Source organism: Bos javanicus, chromosome 2 (assembly GCF_032452875.1).
Source record: "Bos javanicus breed banteng chromosome 2, ARS-OSU_banteng_1.0, whole genome shotgun sequence".
Lineage (NCBI taxonomy): Eukaryota > Metazoa > Chordata > Mammalia > Artiodactyla > Bovidae > Bos > Bos javanicus.
This window is the reverse complement of record NC_083869.1, coordinates 2,022,001-2,040,632: the sequence shown is the minus strand read 5'-3', so window position 1 is coordinate 2,040,632 and position 18,632 is coordinate 2,022,001. Positions and strand designations below refer to the sequence as shown.

General features: G+C 40.0%; 1 protein-coding gene across 7 annotated transcripts in view; it reads right to left on the bottom strand.

The window, feature by feature from the left end:
- Positions 1–1,082: 1,082 nt before the first annotated feature.
- Positions 1,083–18,632, bottom strand: part of PLEKHB2 (pleckstrin homology domain containing B2) — a 49,232-nt gene continuing 31,682 nt past the window's right edge. For 5 of the 7 annotated variants that reach the window (XM_061431735.1, XM_061431783.1, XM_061431772.1 and 2 more), the window contains 2 exons: positions 8,862–8,970; positions 1,083–3,880 (listed from right to left, as the gene is read on the bottom strand). In XM_061431735.1, coding sequence (XP_061287719.1) covers positions 3,744–3,880; positions 8,862–8,970 — 246 coding nt within the window. In that variant the 3' untranslated portion in view covers positions 1,083–3,743. The remainder of the gene's footprint in view (positions 3,881–8,861; positions 8,971–18,632) is intronic. The other 2 variants (XM_061431766.1, XM_061431790.1) reach the window with 1 other exon arrangement.

The following is an 18,632-nucleotide window of genomic DNA, read 5'->3' as shown; positions in this document are numbered from 1 at the left end:
TAGATATAACTCACCTTAAAGAGTTCTCGGGAGGCCTCAAAACTTTAATCCTATAGAAGGATCCTGAGACTAAAAAGTCTGACTACCACTGGTGTATATACTATCTGTTTTCATTAAAAAAAAAAAAGGCAGGAAAATAAGAATTTATCTTTGTACTAGTTTATATATGCATGAAGAAAAACTCACAAAGGATAAATAAACCAGTATGAGTAGTTAAGCAAAGGGAAGGTAGGAAATGGGCAGACAGAAGACCCTTTAGTGAATCTTTTTCATTCTGAATCTATGTATGTGTGTGTGTGTGTGTGTGTATGTCACCTATTCAAAAACAACTAAAATATTAAAAAAAAAAAAAGAGCCAGAGACAGCATGACAAGATGAGAATGAAGTCCAGCTGAAAAGTAAAACAGCTTACAAAGTCTGTGTGAATGTCACCCCTCCCCCATACCCAGAAATAACTGTCCCCAGGTAAAATACTAGAGAATTATTCTCTGAAGAAATGAAACCAAGAGACTCAGAGCTTTCAGATGAAGACTCCTCATCTTAAACTATGACAGGCAACCACACATCACAACTTAATGGAGGTCTGCAACAGAGGAGATAGACATAAAAGCCCAGAGGAGAGTAATTCAGAAACAAAAGAAAATTTTAAATAATTTTTTAAAACAAAACAACAAAAACACAAAGTCGTACCCAAAGATATCTGAAAAGTTACTGAACCCACACTGCCAAGTTGAGGAAGGTAACTGTGCTCTCGAGAAAAGAATGTTAACTTCTGAGCCTAAGTTTCACTCAGTGTAACCAGGATAAATACTTCCTTTACAGAGTTAAGACAGGAATTTAACGAGTTATTGTTTTCTGATGACAATACATTCCCTAGCACTTAGGGAAAGCTCAAGAAATGGCATTCCTATTGCCTGTGATGCAGCAGAAAAAGCTGTGTTACTACAAAATAATTTTTTAAAAAAACAGATCAGTGTTTGCCAGAGGAGATAGTGGGGAATGGGAGAAATGCATGAACTGTTTTTATCTTTATAGTTTAAATAAACTGAATTTAAAAAACAATAGAAGTCAGTGAAATATGCTTTAAGGTTAACAATCATTTAATGTATTAACATTTTCACTTATAAACATACAATTTGCATATACAGGGGAAAACTGGTTCAGAGGACACAACAGAATACTGGAGACAGGCAAGCAATCAGAAGAGAAAAGAAAATACCAACCCGAGGGGAAAAAAAATGGAACTGCATTCCATGCCGGTGTCTATAAACTTGGGAAGGAGAAAAAGATCGCACAGAATCACAATTAATGTAGAAAACAAACGTGGGTCATTCTGTATCAATGGCAGGAACTTCTCCCATGATCCAGATCTTGCATCCTGGTCCGGCCCACTTCATGAATGTTGATCTGAAACACAGTCGCTCATCTCTCCCTTCTCTTTAAATCTAACCTTGAAGTTAACTCAAGAAATTAAATGCACAGAGCTAAGAAACAAGCAGACTGGCATGTGTGCAACATCAACGGCCAACTATTTAAAAGTACACATGGAAATAAAATGCTGACTAAACATTTTACTTCAGTTAAAGTGAACAAGTTCCTTCCAACTCACCTAACTTCTTGATTTAGGACTACCTAAGCGAGGTGACCAAAAGATTGGCATCTATGAGAACTGGAGCCAGGGAAATGAAGCAGCTCAGCCCATCTTTATGCTGAGCACGCATTTCCTCTCAGGATGAAGTCACTAGGGACAGTGAACTTCCAGACTCAACTACAGTTGCCCAGCGTGGCTTGCCCAGCTAGGGACAGGGACTGGAGATGGGGGAGCACATGTATGTCAGGACTTCAGTCCACAGGTCCCCCCACTCTGTCAGGGGGCAGAACACAGGGAGACCACCTCCTTCAAGGGCATTTCAGTGACATAACTCAGTATCTGTGGTTCCAGTAATTCCTATTTCAAAATTAACATTCCAGTGCAACATTAAAAACTGAGTTTAGTATTTTGCTTGTAAAGGATACAGCTTGAATAATGATTACCATCTGAACAAAGCTATTCTGATTACATATGATGTAAAATAAGTAACATTTTTAACCATCAAAAGCAGTATTGTCATACATCACATGTGGCAACTTTCCACCACATGACACATCCAAAGACACGACAGCCAAGTATATTTCTTTTCAGCTGGAAACAGACTCTCCAGTGTCACCAAGTACAGTAGAACTGGCGAGGGAAACAGACCTGTGGTCACCACAACGTTCATTTGGCATCTGGTTTTCATACGGAGATAGATCTATTTAAGTCTGCCTTAGAGGTGGAGTGGACTGATAAGTGAAACAAAAGACTGTGTCTGTAACTGGCCACATAAAATAAAAACAGAATTTGTGCTACCAGGAGTGTATTTTATGGAAACATGGCCACATGGAGTATAGGTGCAGAGACCTTCAATGTGCCTTTGTAAATGTACATTTTTTTAAAACATGCGGGACAGAAAACTGGAACAACTGAAGTTTTAAAATTTACATAGCTAAAGAAATAAGAAAATTACAGAAATGCAGGACCCTTGGTTTTTCAGAGCTTCACATATAAATTGGGGCTCAAAATTAAATGGTTCAAGCTTCTCTGTGACACTAAAGTCAGAAATAAAAGCAAGGCCGGTGTCCTGGTCAGGTGGAAAGGTATCTTGAGCAGGTCATTCATGTCTCTGGGCCGAAATTCCCACCTATAACCTGAGTTTCCCCCACCATGCAGCACAGAGCTCAGGGGCAGCAACAGTGCCCAGTCCTACACAAGACAGGAGATGGGCTCATCAACAGCCTTCAGAAGGACATGAAACACATCCTCCGTGCAGCCCAATCCCCTGGAACAGGAACACTGCAACTATGGCTCTCATTTCACTTTCCTCACCATTCTCTTAATAATACTTTCTCAACAAGTAGAAAAATAAGCTATAAGTAGGCTGAAGTGGCAATAAAAAATGCCCAAAGCAAACACTAAAACCATGATGCCTCTGAAAAAGATAAATCTACCTCCACACACCTTTTTGTAGTTGTTGTGCCTTCTTCAAGTTTTAAATGATAAAGCCCTAAAATCTTGACACTCAAGTCTACTCCTAATTTGGGATGCTTTCCAAGTATCACTACCAAAAACAAACAAATAAGAATAAAATGAAAAAGCATCATTTTCAAGGGGGGAAACTGTCATCCCATCCATCGTCCTGAGCAGTCAGCTTTGCTGGAGCCCCAGAGGCTGTGGGATATCACACCGCTGCCTAAGGAAGGTTCCAGCCTATAACTCCTGAAGTAACATGCAGCCAGTTCTGGTCTGAGGTTTCAAAGTCCGACATTAAACCAAAAAACCGCAGTTTTTCTTGCCACGGCCATTCACTCACTCATATATCACCACGTTACCAGCAAAACACTAAAATTATCCCTTAAGAAGTAAGGCCTAACTCTAAAAACAAAATGGCCTTTCAAAACAGGTGTGTTTAAATAAAGTATTGCGAGAGTTTTATAAGGAAACCCCTCGAATGAGCCAGTGCCGCCACAGAGTCCACATTTTAGCTAAACAGCAGTCCGAAGCTTTCTCTGCAGTACTTCTATGTACTTATAAGCATTTTGTCACTACTTTCAAAAGAACTATTAAACCTATTACTAAAAACATTTATAACAAACAGAAATGCCCTGCAAATCATATTATTGCACACGGGGTATCAGAAGCTATGCACGCCGAGGTTCCACGGACTCTAGAAGACCCAGAACAGAGACCCCAGGGCCATGCCTGTGGCTGCTCCGGCCAGCATGCCCAGCGCCAGGTCGCTGTCGTTGTCTCGGTACCGCTCACGAATGATGACTTGGTTGGCAGGCTGCTGTCCATAAAGCCCTGGAAAAGAAGGAAAGAACAGATTCCTGAGGAGCAGTTTGTGAAGCTCAACATTGACTCAGAAAGACAGCTCACTTGCCTGGGACCCTTCCTGAGGTTTCTCCATGCACAGCACTCCTCCTACAGACTCATCTCCCTCAGAGAGCTAGGCGTGGGGGGTGACTTTGGTGAGTGCTCCCCAGCTCTCCTTCACCACAGGTGAAGGGGACTCGGCTTGGCTGAGTGAGGGGGATACCCCATATTTTAAGATGGAACTAAGAGAAAATCAAGATGCTCAGTTTCCCAAGGTCCACAGTCCCGGACACTACAGACAGCAGAATCCTAATGAAGTTGCAAACCCCAGCCCACAGTGTCCGCTTCAGGCCCCATAGTGTTCATCAGGATGGCAGGCAGACCAGGAACACAGGAGACACATAAAGCCTAGAGACTGGGAGGGCCAAGGATCCCCATCCAGAAGTTAATGAATTTAAATTAAGCCTTAAATCTGCTAACGTAATCTGCTCTCCATTTTTAATGTTATGCCTTTATGGAGAAAAATATTTGTCAGAGGGAAAACATCTCAAAAACAAACTTTAAACAAATTTAAAGCTATTTGCACAATTAAAGTTCTCAATTGGAAATGTTTGTTTTCTTCTGTATTTCACAATATGTTGTCCAAAAGCTACTTAGCTTTAAAATTGTTCCCACAGGACTTCCCTGGTGGTGCAGTGGATAAGAATCCACCTGCCAATGCAGTGGACACAGGTTCGATCCCCAGACCAGGAGGACTCCACATACTGCAAAGCAACTAAGCCTGTGCACCACCACTACTGAGCCCACACTCCAGAGCCCACGAGCTACAACCACTGAGCCCGCAGGCCCTACAGCCTGTGCTCTAAACAAGAGAAGAGCCCCCAGTCTCTGCAACCAGAAAAAGCCCACATGCAACCACAAAGACCCAGCACAACTGTAAATAAATTTCCTCACATACAGTGTTAACTTTCCTCCTTGACCCATTATTCTCTTAACAGTTCAACCCTAGGAAAAGTGAGAAATTGATCCAATAGTGATATGTCCATGAAGAATGAAGATACTAAATGATAAGTGCTTACCAGTCTAAGCACTCACAGTGGTACAAGCATTTATATGTATAGACTCAATCCTCACAACAATCCTAGGAGTTGAGCTCACTGTTATCCCTATTCTATAAACAGGCAAAGAGGGAGGTACGTGGGGCCTGAGCACCGTGAGTGCATGCCAACTCAGGCACTCTGGCTACAGTGTGCACTCAGACCCCAATGCCCCTGATATGATGAAGGAAAGAGAAGCATCAAAGCCACAGAGTAGGAAAATGAGACCATTATCAACCTAAAGGCTTATCAAGGTCAGACAATAACACTAGAAGCAAGGATTTTCTTTTTTTAATGTAATATTTAAACTACATAACTGGTGAACTGTAGCATTCATAATCACAGCCTTGAAATTTTAAAAATTTCAATTAGGCAACTCCAACTAGTAACATGTAATACAGCAGGACCCTATAGCTGACCTAATTTAAAGACCCCTGGAAAATCTAAATCTGCATTCCAGCTTTAGCTCCACAGAAGGACCCCCTCACTCCATGACCAGGAGCCAACTTCTCCTGCAGCTCATCTCTGTTCCTACCAAAAGCTAAGTCTTTACCAAAGTCAGCTGGGGAACATTTCCAAACTGTACTTAATTTAATTACCTAATTTAATATTTACATAAATGATCCAAACAGGAATGTAGAAAAGGAAGATACTGAGATATTTTAAGAACAACTAAGTCAGATACTTTAGGCCTCCTTGGTGGCTCATATGGTGAAGAATCCATCTGCAATGTAGGAGACCTTGGTTCGATTCCTGGGTTGGGAAGATCCTGGAAAGACTAAATAAAGGCAGATAACTTTTACAAATTACTATCAAACCAAGAAATTGAGAATTACAAAATCTAGAGGTGTTCTCTCAGACTTGGCCCTGGAAACCACAGAGCAATTACGTGTCATGAGTACCATCTCGACAAGACAGAAACAGAGGACTCTAACCAAAGGAGCCAATTCAAACCAAAGACCTCAAGCCCACATCAAACGACAACTGAACAAATGTCCACTAGTGTGGGAAAATTAAAACAGAATACTTACAGTGTGTACACAGCACTTTTTAAATTTGTTGACTGACCACCGGTTTCAGTAATATTAAAGAGAGGCCTTTAACCTTCTCTGTACAACGGCCTCTATGGACACTGCAAGGCAGTGCGTCATGAAGCTGGCAAAGCACCAGAGTCCTAGAAAGGCCAAATGAAGAGCTCCTGTCTGGTTCCCAGCATGATGCTGCTGTGGGATGACCACAACTGAGCAGCCCTTTCACAGCAAGCACACTTACAGTGTGTACACAGCACTTTTTAAATTGGTTGGTAGGCATATGGCTGTCATGAGGCAAATGCCAAATGCCTACCAATTGCACTCAGCCCTCAGCAGCAAGTTATCTGAGGTTGCACCGAGAATGCTGTCTCATTCTTCATGATGAAAGTCAAAGGCAGGGATGGAATCCTGTGTGTAAAAATTCCCTTCACAAGCACAAAACTTCTGCTCTTCTACAGAGTAAGAAACAGCTAGGATTATCCCAATCTATGGCCTAGGGGCTGAATAAAAGTCTGGCTCTCATCAGACAAGTAGGCTAGGACTTAAAAACTGAACACAAACTGCAAAATAAATGGGAAAAAATAATTTATACAAGAGAAGATTTAATTTGTAAACAATTACACAATCTTTACCTTTGCCAGTAATCAGAAATGTAAACTAAGGCAACCTGGTTCCATGTTAAGATCTAGTGAGGTTATCAAAACTTTCAGAGCACGACAAAAACAGCAGGCAATTGTGATGCAACTGCAGAGAAACCAGCACATCAGTAACTCCTGGGGCATTATAAACTGGTGACCTACTCTGGGAAACAACTTAGTAAATGCACAGCATCAAGAGTTACTGTAATACCGTCAGATGAAATGAAATAAGTATAAACTTCCCTCAAAACAATCCAGAGCTGGGGAAAAAGGTACAGATGAAACAAGATGCTGTAACTGTTAGAGTTGGTAACAGGTAAATTTAACAGCTCATTTACTGTCCTTACTGTAAACTTTTATAATTTTAAAATGTATCAAAACAAAATGTTTATGCCCTTTGACATATTAATATACATAAATCAAAAATGTATTCTAAGACATACTTAACAGGAATAAAAAACAAACTGATTAGAAACAGTCAAAGCAATATCTATGACAGAAAAATTGAACAGAAAAAGTAAACAGCCAATACGTACTAGAAGACTTCATATTACCCCATATGATAGGATGCAATCATTAAAAAATACTAATGAAGATTATGTAGCCCTCTGGACAAAATATATAAAATTTTTAAATGAGAATGGAATGTAAAACGTAATGTAATGCCATTAACAAAACCAAACAAAATAAAGCAAACACACTCCAAAAAAGTAATGTAAGATAACAAAGATGAAACTATTATAAGAAGAAAATAATTAAACAAAAATAGCTGTGCTAGGATCAGAGGATAGACAAATATCTCATTTTTTAGTATCATTATTTCACTGGTTTTCAACTTGACATAAAAAAAAAAAAAATCAAGCAAGGCAAAACTCTTCAGAGTCTACACTACCTTAATGATCAGCATCAGATTCCCAAAACAAGTAACTGGAGAAACTCTACTCTATTAGGTGCTAACACACCATTAACCACCACTAACTGTGAGTCTGGGGAAATCCAGACTCTGTGGCAACCCCACTGGCTTCTTTGCAGCATTAATATCAGTGACCACTCACTATTCTGGTAACACTGTCCCTCCACTGCTTCTGCGATAAGGCACTGTGCTAGATTTCTGATTTCTCAGCAACCTCTGGGCTCCCATTCCAATCCATTCATCAGTTCACTCTCATGTGTGTCGCTCTGACATGCCGTACTCACTGAGAACTGCACCTGCCTGACTTCACCTGCTCCCTGGGGTCTGGGTATGGCCTCACTCTTCAGGCCATCAGCCACATAGCTCAGGTCACCCTTGCCCTGGCTGTAGGCTCCAGCACCACTGCCAGCATATTCTTGACCTCCACCCTAGAGACGTCCCCCTGCCCAGGCTGCACCCAGGACTTGACGCTATCTCAGTTCAGTTCAGATGCTCAGTCATGTCTGACTCTTTGAGACCCCATGGACTGCAACAGCCAGGCTTCCCTGTCCATCACCAACTCCCAGAGCTTGCTCAAACTCATGTCCATCAAATCGGTGATGCCATCCAACCATCTTATCCTCTGTCGTCCCCTTCTCCTCCTTCCTTGAATCTTTCCCAGCATCAGGGTCTTTTCCAATGAGTCAGCTCTTCACATCAGGTAGCTAAAGTATTGGAGTTTCAGCTTCAGTATCAGTCCTTCCAATGAATATTCAGGACTGATTTTCCTTGTTGCTATCTACACAGGTCAATCGCTCATACCTAACACTTAGTTTCAGGTGAGATGAAAATGAAAGGAGTAAATATAAGCCTTCCCCAGGGTAAAATATAAGCCCTTCCATGCCCCTACTTCATCTGCAAAATGAAACATCACCTCCATAGTGAAAATTTTTGAAGCTACAACCAGAAGGAAAAAAACAGGAGAAAGATTACCTCTTATTCCTTAAAATGCGACTCTTAGGTTATTTGTTAATATAAGTGTATTGCAGTAAGTACAAATTCTCATCTTGGGAATGAATCTGAATACAACAGTGAAGTTTTAAAAACCAAGCCTACTCTAACTTTGTAAAGTAGTGTGAAAATACATAATGCTTTCTTTTTTTTTTTTTCAATAGCACAGTGACTTGTCATCTATAACCAGAAAAATTACAGTTCACTTACCCCTAAACTGACAAATAAAACTTCCTCAGGCTTCACTGATCTACACACTAAATGATGAGAAACTAGGAATGAAAGGCTGGCATGAGTTACCTGCATACGGGTACTGATAGGGTACAGCATAAGCCTGTCCATTTGCAGCATAGACAACTTGAGTTCCTGGTGGGTATGCACCACTGTATGGACCATAGCCATACGCCTGCTGAAAAAGATATAAGCCCATTAGAAATACAATTTTAAAATTCAACATCCATTTACAATAAAAACTCTCAACCAAATGGTTATAAAGAGAACATATCTCAACATAAGAAAAACTACGTATGACAAGCCCATAGCTAGCATCAACACTCAATGGATGATGAAAAGCTAAACGATTTCTCTATGATCAGGAACAAGACAATGATGCCTACTGTACCCACTTTTATTCAACATACTATGAGAAGGCCAAGTCAGAGCCATTTAGACAAGAAAAGGAAATAAAAGGCATCCAAACTAGAAAGGAAAAAGTACTGAGTTAGCCAAAAAGTTTGCTGGGGCTTTTCTGTAAGATGGTATGGAAAAAAAACCAAATGAACTTTTTGGCCAACCCAATAAAACTGTCACTATTTGCAGATGACAGAATAGTATATAAAAAAAACCCTAAAGACTCTACAGAAAAAACTAAGAATAAATGAATTCAGTAAAGTTCCAGGATATAAAATTCATACACATAAATCTGTTGAATTTCAATACACTAGGAACAAACTCTCAGAAAGAGCAATTAGGAAAATCATACTATGTACAATTGCATCAAAACAATAAATTATGATCTTCCCGACCCAGGGAGCAAATCAGGGTCTCCTGCACTGCAGGCAGATTCTTTACCATCTAACACACCACGGAAGCCCAGGATAAGCATACTACTATATATAAAATAGATAATCAACAAGGACCTGATGTATAGCACTGGGAACTCTACCCAAAACTCTGTAATAACCTATAAGGGAAAAGAGCCTGAAAAATAATAGACATACATATATGTACAGATGAATCAGTTTGTTGTACACTTCAAACTAATACAGTATTGTAAAACAAGTATGTTGTTGTTCAGTCGCTCAATCATGTCCAACTCTTTGCCATCGCATGGACTGCAGCACACCAGGCTTCCCTGTCCTATCTCCGGGAGTTTGCTCAGATTCGTGCCCACTGAGTCGGTGATGCAGCCCAATCAGCTCATCCTCTGTTGCCTCCTTCTCCTACCCTCAATCTTTCCCAGCATCAATGTTTTCCAATGAATCAGCTCTTCTCATCAGGTGGCCAAAGTATTGGAACTTCAGCTTCTGTCCTTCCAATGAATATTCAGGGTTAATTTCCTTTAGGATTGACTGGTTTGATCTCCTTGCTGTGCAAGACACTCTCAAGAGTCTTCTCCAATATCACGGTGCAAAAGCATCAATTCTTCAGCGCTCAGCCTTCTTTGTGGTCCAACTCTCACACCCTACATAACTACTTGAAAAACCATAGCTTTGACTATACAGACCTTTGTCTACAAAGTGATGTCTCTGCTTTTTAATACTCTGTCTAGGTTTGTCATAGCTTTTCTTCCAAGGAGCAAGCGTCTTTTGTGGCTGCTGCCACCATCCACAGTGATTCTGGAGCCCAAGAATATAAAATCTATAACTGTTTCCACTTTTTCCCCTTCTGTTTCCCATAAAGTGATGGGACCGAATGCCATGACCATATTCTTAATTTTTTGAATGTTGAGTTTTAAGCCAGGTTTTCACTCTCGTCTTTCACAAAGAGGCTCTTTAGTTCCTCTTTGCTTTCTGCCATTAGAGTGGTATTATCTGCATATCTGAGGCTGTTGATACTTCTCACAGCAATCTTAACTCCAGCTTGGGATTCATCCAGCCTACATTTTGCATGATACACTGTGCACATAAGTTAAATAAGCAGGGTGACAATATACAGCCTTGACATACTCCTTTTACCAATTCTGAACCAATCCACTGTTCCATGTCTGGTTCCAACTTCCTTCTTAAGCTGCTTACACGTTTCTCAGGAGACAGGTAAAGTGGTCTGGTATTCCCATCTCTTTAAGAATTTTCCACAGTTTGTTGTGATCCACACAGTCAAAGGATTTAGCATTGTCAATGAAGCAAAAGTACATGTTTTTCTCAAATTCCCTTGCTTTTTCTATGATCCAACAGATGTTGGCAATTTGATCTCTGGTACCTGCCTCTTCAAAACCCAACTTGTTTATCTGGAAGTTTTTGGTTCATGTACTCCTAAAGCCTAGATTGAAGGATTTTGAGCATAACCTTGCTAGCATGTGAAATGAGCGCAACTGTATAGTCTGAACATTCTTTAGTGTTGCCTTTCTTTGGGATTGGAATGAAAAACACCTTCTCCAGTCCTGTGGCCAAGGCTGAGTTTTCTCAATTTGCTGACATAATGTGTGCAGCACTTTTAACAGCATCATCTTTTAGGATTTGAAATAGCTCAGCTGGAATTCCATCACCTCCACTAGCTTTATTTGTAGTAATTAATTCTTCCTAAGACCCACTTGACTTCACACTCCAGGATGTCTGGCTCTAGGTGAATGACCACACCATCGTGGTTATCCGGGTCATTAAAATCTTATTTGTATAGTTCTGTATATTCTTACCACTTTCTTAATTTCTTCTGCTTCTGTGAGGTCCCTGCTGTTTCTGTCCTTTATTGTGCCCATCTCTGCATGAAATTGGTATCTTCCAATTTTCTTGAAGAAATCTCTAGTCTTTCCCATTCTGTTGTTTTCCTCTATTTCTCTGCACTGTTTACCTAAAAAGGCCTTTTTATCTCTCCTTGCTGTTCTTTGGAACTCTACATTCAGTTGGGAATATCTTTCCCTTTGTCATTTGCCTTTGGCTTGTCTTCGTTCTCAGCTGTTTGTAAGGTGTCCTCAGACCACCATTTTGCCTTCTTGCATTTCTTCTTCTTTGGGATGGTTTTGGTCACCACCTCCTATTCAGTGTTACAAACCTCCATCCACAGTTCTTCAGGCACCTTATTTACCAGATCTAATCCCTTGAATCTATTCGTCACCTCCACTGTATAATCATAAGGGCTTTGATTTAGTTCATATTTGAATGGTCTAGTGGTTTTCCCTATTTTCCAATTTAAGTCTGAATTCTTCAGTAAGGAACTCAATCTGAGCCACAGTCGGCTCCAGGTCTTGTTTTTGCTGACTGTAAAAACTTCTCCATCTTTGGCTGCAAAGAACGTTATCAATCTGATTTCAGTGTTGACCATCTGGTGATGTCCACGTGTAGAGTTGTCTCTTGTGTTGTTGGAAGAGGGTGTTTGCTATGACCAGTGCATTCTCTTGGCAAAACTCAACCTTTGTCCTGCTTCTTTTTGTACTCCAAGCTAAACTTGCCTGTAACAGCTTATCTCTTGACTTCCTACTTTTGCATCCCAATCTTTTATGATGAAAAGAACACTTTTCTAGTGTTAGTTCTAGAAGGTCTTGTAGGTCTTCATAAAACCGGTCAACTTCAGCTTCTTTGGCTTTAGTGGCTGGAGCACAGACTGGATTACTGTGGTGTTGAATGGTTTGCCTTGGAAACAGATGGAGATCATTCTATCATTTTTGAGATTGCAACCAAGTATTTCACTCTGAACTCTTTTGTTGACTATAAGGGCTAGTCCATTTCTTCTAAGGGATTCTTGACCACAGTAGTAGATACAATGGTCATCTGAATTAAATTCGCCCATTCCCATCCATTTTAGTTCACTGATTCCTAAAGTACTGATGTTCACTCTTGGCATCTCCTTCTTGACCATGTCCAATTTACCTTGATTCATGGACCTAACATTCCAGGTTCCTATTCAATATTGCTCTTTACAGCACTGGACTTTATTTTCGCCACCAGAGACATCCACAGCTGAGCCTCATTTCCTCTTTGGCCAAGCTACTTCATTCTTCCGGACCTATTTCTCCACTCTTCCCCAGTATCATATTGGATACCTACTGACCTGGGAGGCTTATCTTCCAGTGTCATATCTTTTTGCCTTTTCATTCTGTTCATGGGGTTCTCAAGGCAAGAATACTTCAGGGGTCTGCCATTCTCTTCTCCAGTACATCACGTTTTATCAAAAGTCACCACCATGACCCATCTATCCATCACAGCATGGCTCACAATTTCACCAAGTTGCACAAGGCTGTGATCCCTGTGATCATTTTGGTTAGCTTTCCGTGACTGTGGTTTTCATTCTAGAGGTGGTGGGATTATAATCAAGTATATGCTAATATAAGTACACTTGATATCTAAGTATATCAAGTATACTCTAATATAAAATGAAAATTATAAAACAAAACAAAAAAGCAATAAAATGGCTAGGATAAATTTAACCAAAGACGTGAAGGGCCTATACACTGAAAACTATACAACAGTGATGAAAGATATTGAAAATACAAATAAATGAAAATATATTCCAAGCTAATGGATTGGAAGAATAATTAAAATGTCCATACTATCCAAAATAATCTATAGATTCAATGCAATTCCTATCAAATTTCCAATGGCATTTTTTGTAGAAATATGGAACTACAAAAGACCCAACATAGCCAAAGAAAGAAGAATAAAGCTGAAGGTATCATGCTCCCAGATTTCAAACTAAACTACAAAGTAATGACAACAGTATGGTATTGGCATAAAAATAGACACAGAATCAATGGAACAGGAGAACCCAGAAACAAACCTACATATACATGGTAAATTCACTTACCACAAAGGAGCCAAAAATATACAAAACAATGGGGAAAGGAGAGTCTCTTCAATAAATGGTGCTGACAAAGTTAAGATAATCATATGCAAAAGAATGAAATTTGACCATACATGGTATCTTATACCATACACAAAAATTGACTCAAAGTGGACTAAAGATGTAAAATCTTGAAACCCTAAAACTCCTAGAAAAAAATCATAGGTGATAAGCTCAACAGTGGTTACAGTGATGATTTTTTTGGATCTGATTTCAAAATCAAAGGCAACAAAAGCAAAAATGTGAGACTACATCAAACTAAAAAGCTCCTGAACAACAAAGGAAATTGTCAACGAAATGAAAAGGCAAGCTATCAAATGGGAGAAAATATTCACAAATCATGTTATCTGATAAGAAGTTAATATCTTCTTACAAGGAACTCATACAACTCAAAGGCAAAAAACAATCTGATTAAAAAACAGACCAAAGAACTAAATAGACATCTTCCCAAAGAAGAAATACAGATGGTCAACAGGCACATGAAACGATATTCAACGTCACTAATCATCAGGGAAATGCAAATCAAAACCACAATGAGTATCACCTCGCACTTGTTAGAATGACTGTTATTAAAAACACAAAAAATAACAACTGCTGACAAGGATGTGAAGAAAAGGGAACCCTCAAACACAATTATTAAAATGATATTAAAATGATTAAAATGATATTAAAATGATAAGATTTTATCTTATCTGGTGCCTCCTGTATCTAAAACAATAATAGAAGGAAGTTTCTCTAAAAATTAAGAATAGAATTACCAGTTGATTCGGCAATTCCACTTCTGAGTATTTATTCAAAGGAAACAAAAACACTAACACAAAAAGGTATCTGTATCCCCAAGTTCAATGCAGCATTATTTACAATAGCTAAGATACAGAAACAATGTAAAGTGTCCATCAATTAACAAACATATAAAGAAAACGTGGTCCAAATATGCAATGGAATATTATTCTACCATTAAAAAAGGACATCTTGCCTTTTTTTGTCCGCATGGATAGACCCTGAGTTTTTGAAAGAAGTCAAAGACAAATACCATACGATCTCATCTGTATGTGGAATCTATCTTTAAAACAAAAACAAAAAAAAAGTTCACAGATACAGAGAACAGACTGGTAGTTGCCAAAGAGGAGGGGGAACCAGAGAGGTGGGGTGGCGGGGTGGGCAGGGAATGAACAAATTGGGTAAGGGAATCAAAACGTACAAACTTCCAGTCATAAAATAAATAAGCCATGGGGATATAATGCACACCACGGTGGCTATAGTTTATACTACTATACTGCATATTTGAAAGTTGCTAAGACAGTAGATCTTAAAAGTTCTCAGCATTTAAGAAAACAATTCTTTACATACGGTGACATGTTAAACAGACCTACTGCAGTGATGATTTTGCAATATATACCAATACAGATTATGCTGTACAATGGAAACTAACATAGTGTTGCATGTCAAATACACCTCAGTTTTTTTAAACACAATTTGAAACAACTGGCAATGTATTAAAATTGGTTCTCCAAATTCCAGTCTATAAAGTATGACTGTTGCTGCTGCTGCTGCTAAGTCGCTTCAGTCGTATCCGACTCTGTGCAACCCCACAGACAGCAGCCCACCAGGCTCCACCGTCCCTGGGATTCTCTAGGCAAGATCACTGGAGTGGGTTGCCATTTCCTTCTCCATTGCATGAAACTGAAAAGTGAAAGTGAAGTCGCTCAGTCGTGTCCGACCCTCAGCGACCCCATGGACTGCAGCCCACCAGGCTCCTCCGTCCATGGGGTTTTCTAGGCAAGAGTACTGGAGTGGGGTGCCATCGCCTTCTCCGTAAAGTATGGCAGTCTATTAAAAAAGTAAAGAATATGAGACAGTGTGCTCATATACTTTAAGGTTCTAAAAATACAAACCCATAACTGAAATCTACTTTCAGGCTGTAAAATAAAGAAGGCAGAAAAACACAACAAAAAAGAGAACTGGACTTGCCAGTGATTCTAATTTCAATTCAGCTCTGCCATTAACCTGACCTTCAGTAAGTCATCTATCTATAGGCCTTATATTGTTCATCTTGAAAATGATCAGTTTGGACTAAGTGATAAATGAGATTCATCCAACGTCAGTTTTCTCTTGGTAAAACCAACCTAGTAGCAAAACCCTTCCCACAAAACCCTCCCCAGTCCAATTTCCAGAAGTTCCTGAGTGGAGAATATAAAAGACTGAGGCTACTGAGGAGTCTGAAGACAGAGGCCTGGACAGGTGACCGGCAGTTTTCCAACAGAACATGCCTATGAAAGAACACAGCCAGAAATGAGCAGTGGACTGCTTCCACTGACCAAGTAAAGGACTGGAAAGCATGGAGATAAAAGGCCTGGCCTCCCTTCCGGAGCTCACAGCTGGTGGGAAGGTAGATGTGTTTACAGACAATTACAATTATTGTTACTATGTGACAAAGGCTACCACACAGGGAGCAGCTGCAGCCTGGCAAATACACAGGTAGATCTGAATCTGTTATCTTACAAAAGCAGGAGATAGGACTTATGCTTTTGGAGGATAAAATAGATGCAGATGTTTTCCCTATTCTTCCTGCTACATACAACTGAAAACCCTGGACATTACACATACAACAAACGTAAGGAGACTATGAAAGGTGGAGAGAAGGCGGTCAACTGTCTGCGGACTTCATGACCCTAAGAAGGACATGCAGTGAGTCCCCTGGGTTTTCTTTTTGCCTCCTACATCCTAGACTGGATAAAGTAGAAGTGGCAACACAGAAATGCCAGTATGTGCAGACCTTTCCTTGTCTTCCTCAAAGAAAGCCTGTTGTCTCTACCCAAAGAACCTGGGAAGGTAATCTAGCAAGAGAGACCATTTTTAGGCAATACCTGCTCCACTCCAACCAAACAACACGAAAACAGCTGTGGCTATTACTTCCACCAGCAAAGTTAAGTCTGGAGAAAGGCTCTCTCCCACCCCATCCTGAACAGCGTCAGAGAAGGTCAAGTAGGAAGCTGGAAATATCATCCCTGTCGGATAGAAACATGGCAGCCCCAGTCCCATGCCGGTGTCAGTGGAGACCATGCAGGGAGCCAGAACTTTCATCTCTGCCCAGCGGAAACAAGGTGCCCCTTCCCATCCTGCTGGGGTAGGATCAACAGGGACCGAGTGGAGAAGAAGTACGTTCACAACCTCTTACCGGTAACCATTGTTATATAGTTACAGAGTGGCTTATGGGAAACAGCTGAAAATGTCCCTCCACCTCCCAGGCAGGCTGGTGTCAGCAGAGACCTAGAGAAGGGCCTGAATTCCCAGCCCTCGAGAAGTGACAATGAACCACAGTCAATTGGGATCCAGTGGAAGACCTGGACTTCCACCCTTCACATGGAAGAAACAAAGCAAGCCTCACCCACCTGAGAAGCATTAGAAGGAACTCTGCTAAAATGCAGGACTTGAATAGATTCAGTCTTATAATATTTAAAATTTCCAGGTTTTGATAAAAAATAATTTGTCATACCAAGAACCAGGAAGATCTCAAATTGAAATGGGAAAAGACAAAAGAGACGAACACCAAGGTAACAAAGATGTTGGAATTACCTAGGAAGGACTTTAAAGCAGCTACCATTAACAGAAATTACAGACAGGTGGTAATGACCTTACCACAGGTGACACAGTGGTAAAGAATCTGCCCACCATTGCAGGAGATGCGTGAGGGTTCAATCTCTGAGTCAGGAAGACCCCTGGAATAGAAAATAGCAACCCACTCCAATATTCTTGCCTGGAAAACTCCATGGACAGAGAAGCCTGGCAGGCTATCATCCATGGGGTCACAAAGAGTCAGACATGACTGAGAGACTGAGCAAGCATGCGTCATTAAAATATTTCAATAAGTAAGAACACATTTGAGATACATTTAAAACAAAAACAGGGTCTTCATAAAACCAGAAAAATCTCTGTAAAAACTATATAAAGATATAGATCAAGAATAACCAAACAAAAATTTTGGAAATAAAAAAATAATAAATTGTTCAATGAAGAGACTCAACAACAGAGATGATGAGTAAGCAATGAACATGAATATAAAGAGTAGAAATTACCCAGTTAGAACAAAGAAAAAACAGGTTAAAGAAAAAAAAAAAGATCAAAAACTTTTAAACATGTGGAACATCTAATATCTGTGTCATTAGTTTTAGAAGAGAAAGAGGGTGGGGCTAAAAAAAAATTCCAGAAATAATAGCTTAAAATTTCCCAAATTTAGCAAGAAACATAAACCTGTGTGAAAATGAATGAACACCAATAAGACTAACCCCAAATGTACACTTCACAGGCAAACCTCTGAAAACCAAAGACAAAGAGAGCAGCCAGAAACTATGCACTGCCTTTAAGGGGGAAGAAAATTCGAATGATAGCAAATGTCTCATCAGAAATCAGGAGGACCAAAGGAAAAAGCACTCATTTCCCCAGGGCTGAAAGAAATGTCAACTCAGAATTCTGTACTAGTGAAAACATTCTTCAGAGAAAAAGATGAAATTGAGACATTCTCAAAAGAAGGAAAATGGAAAATGTGTTGCTAGCAGATCTGTCCTAAGAAAATGACAAGAGGAAGTTCACTAAACAGTAAATAATAAAAAAAGAAATCTGGAAACATCAGGAGGTAAGAAAGTATGGTCACACCAGAATACATGTAAATATAATAAAACCACATACTGATTTTTCTAAGTTTGACAGCCATATTTTTTTATACACCATCAAATTCTCAATACATGTAAAAGAAATACGTAAAACAATGATACCAAACGAGAGAGAAAAACGGAATTTAGAGGTAATGGTTTGGGCTTCCTTGGTAGCTCAGCGGTAAAGAATCCATCTGCCAGTGCAGAAGAGACAGGTTCAATACCTGATGTGGGAAGGTCCCACGCGCCACAGAGCAACTAAGCCTATGCACCGCAACTCCTGAGCCTGTGCTCTAGAGCCCAGGAGCCTCAATTACTGAGCCCATGTGCTGCAGCTCAAGATGCCCCCATACCCTAGAGCTACTGCTCCACAACAACAGAAGCCACTGCAATGAGAAGCCTGCACATCACAACTACAGAGCAG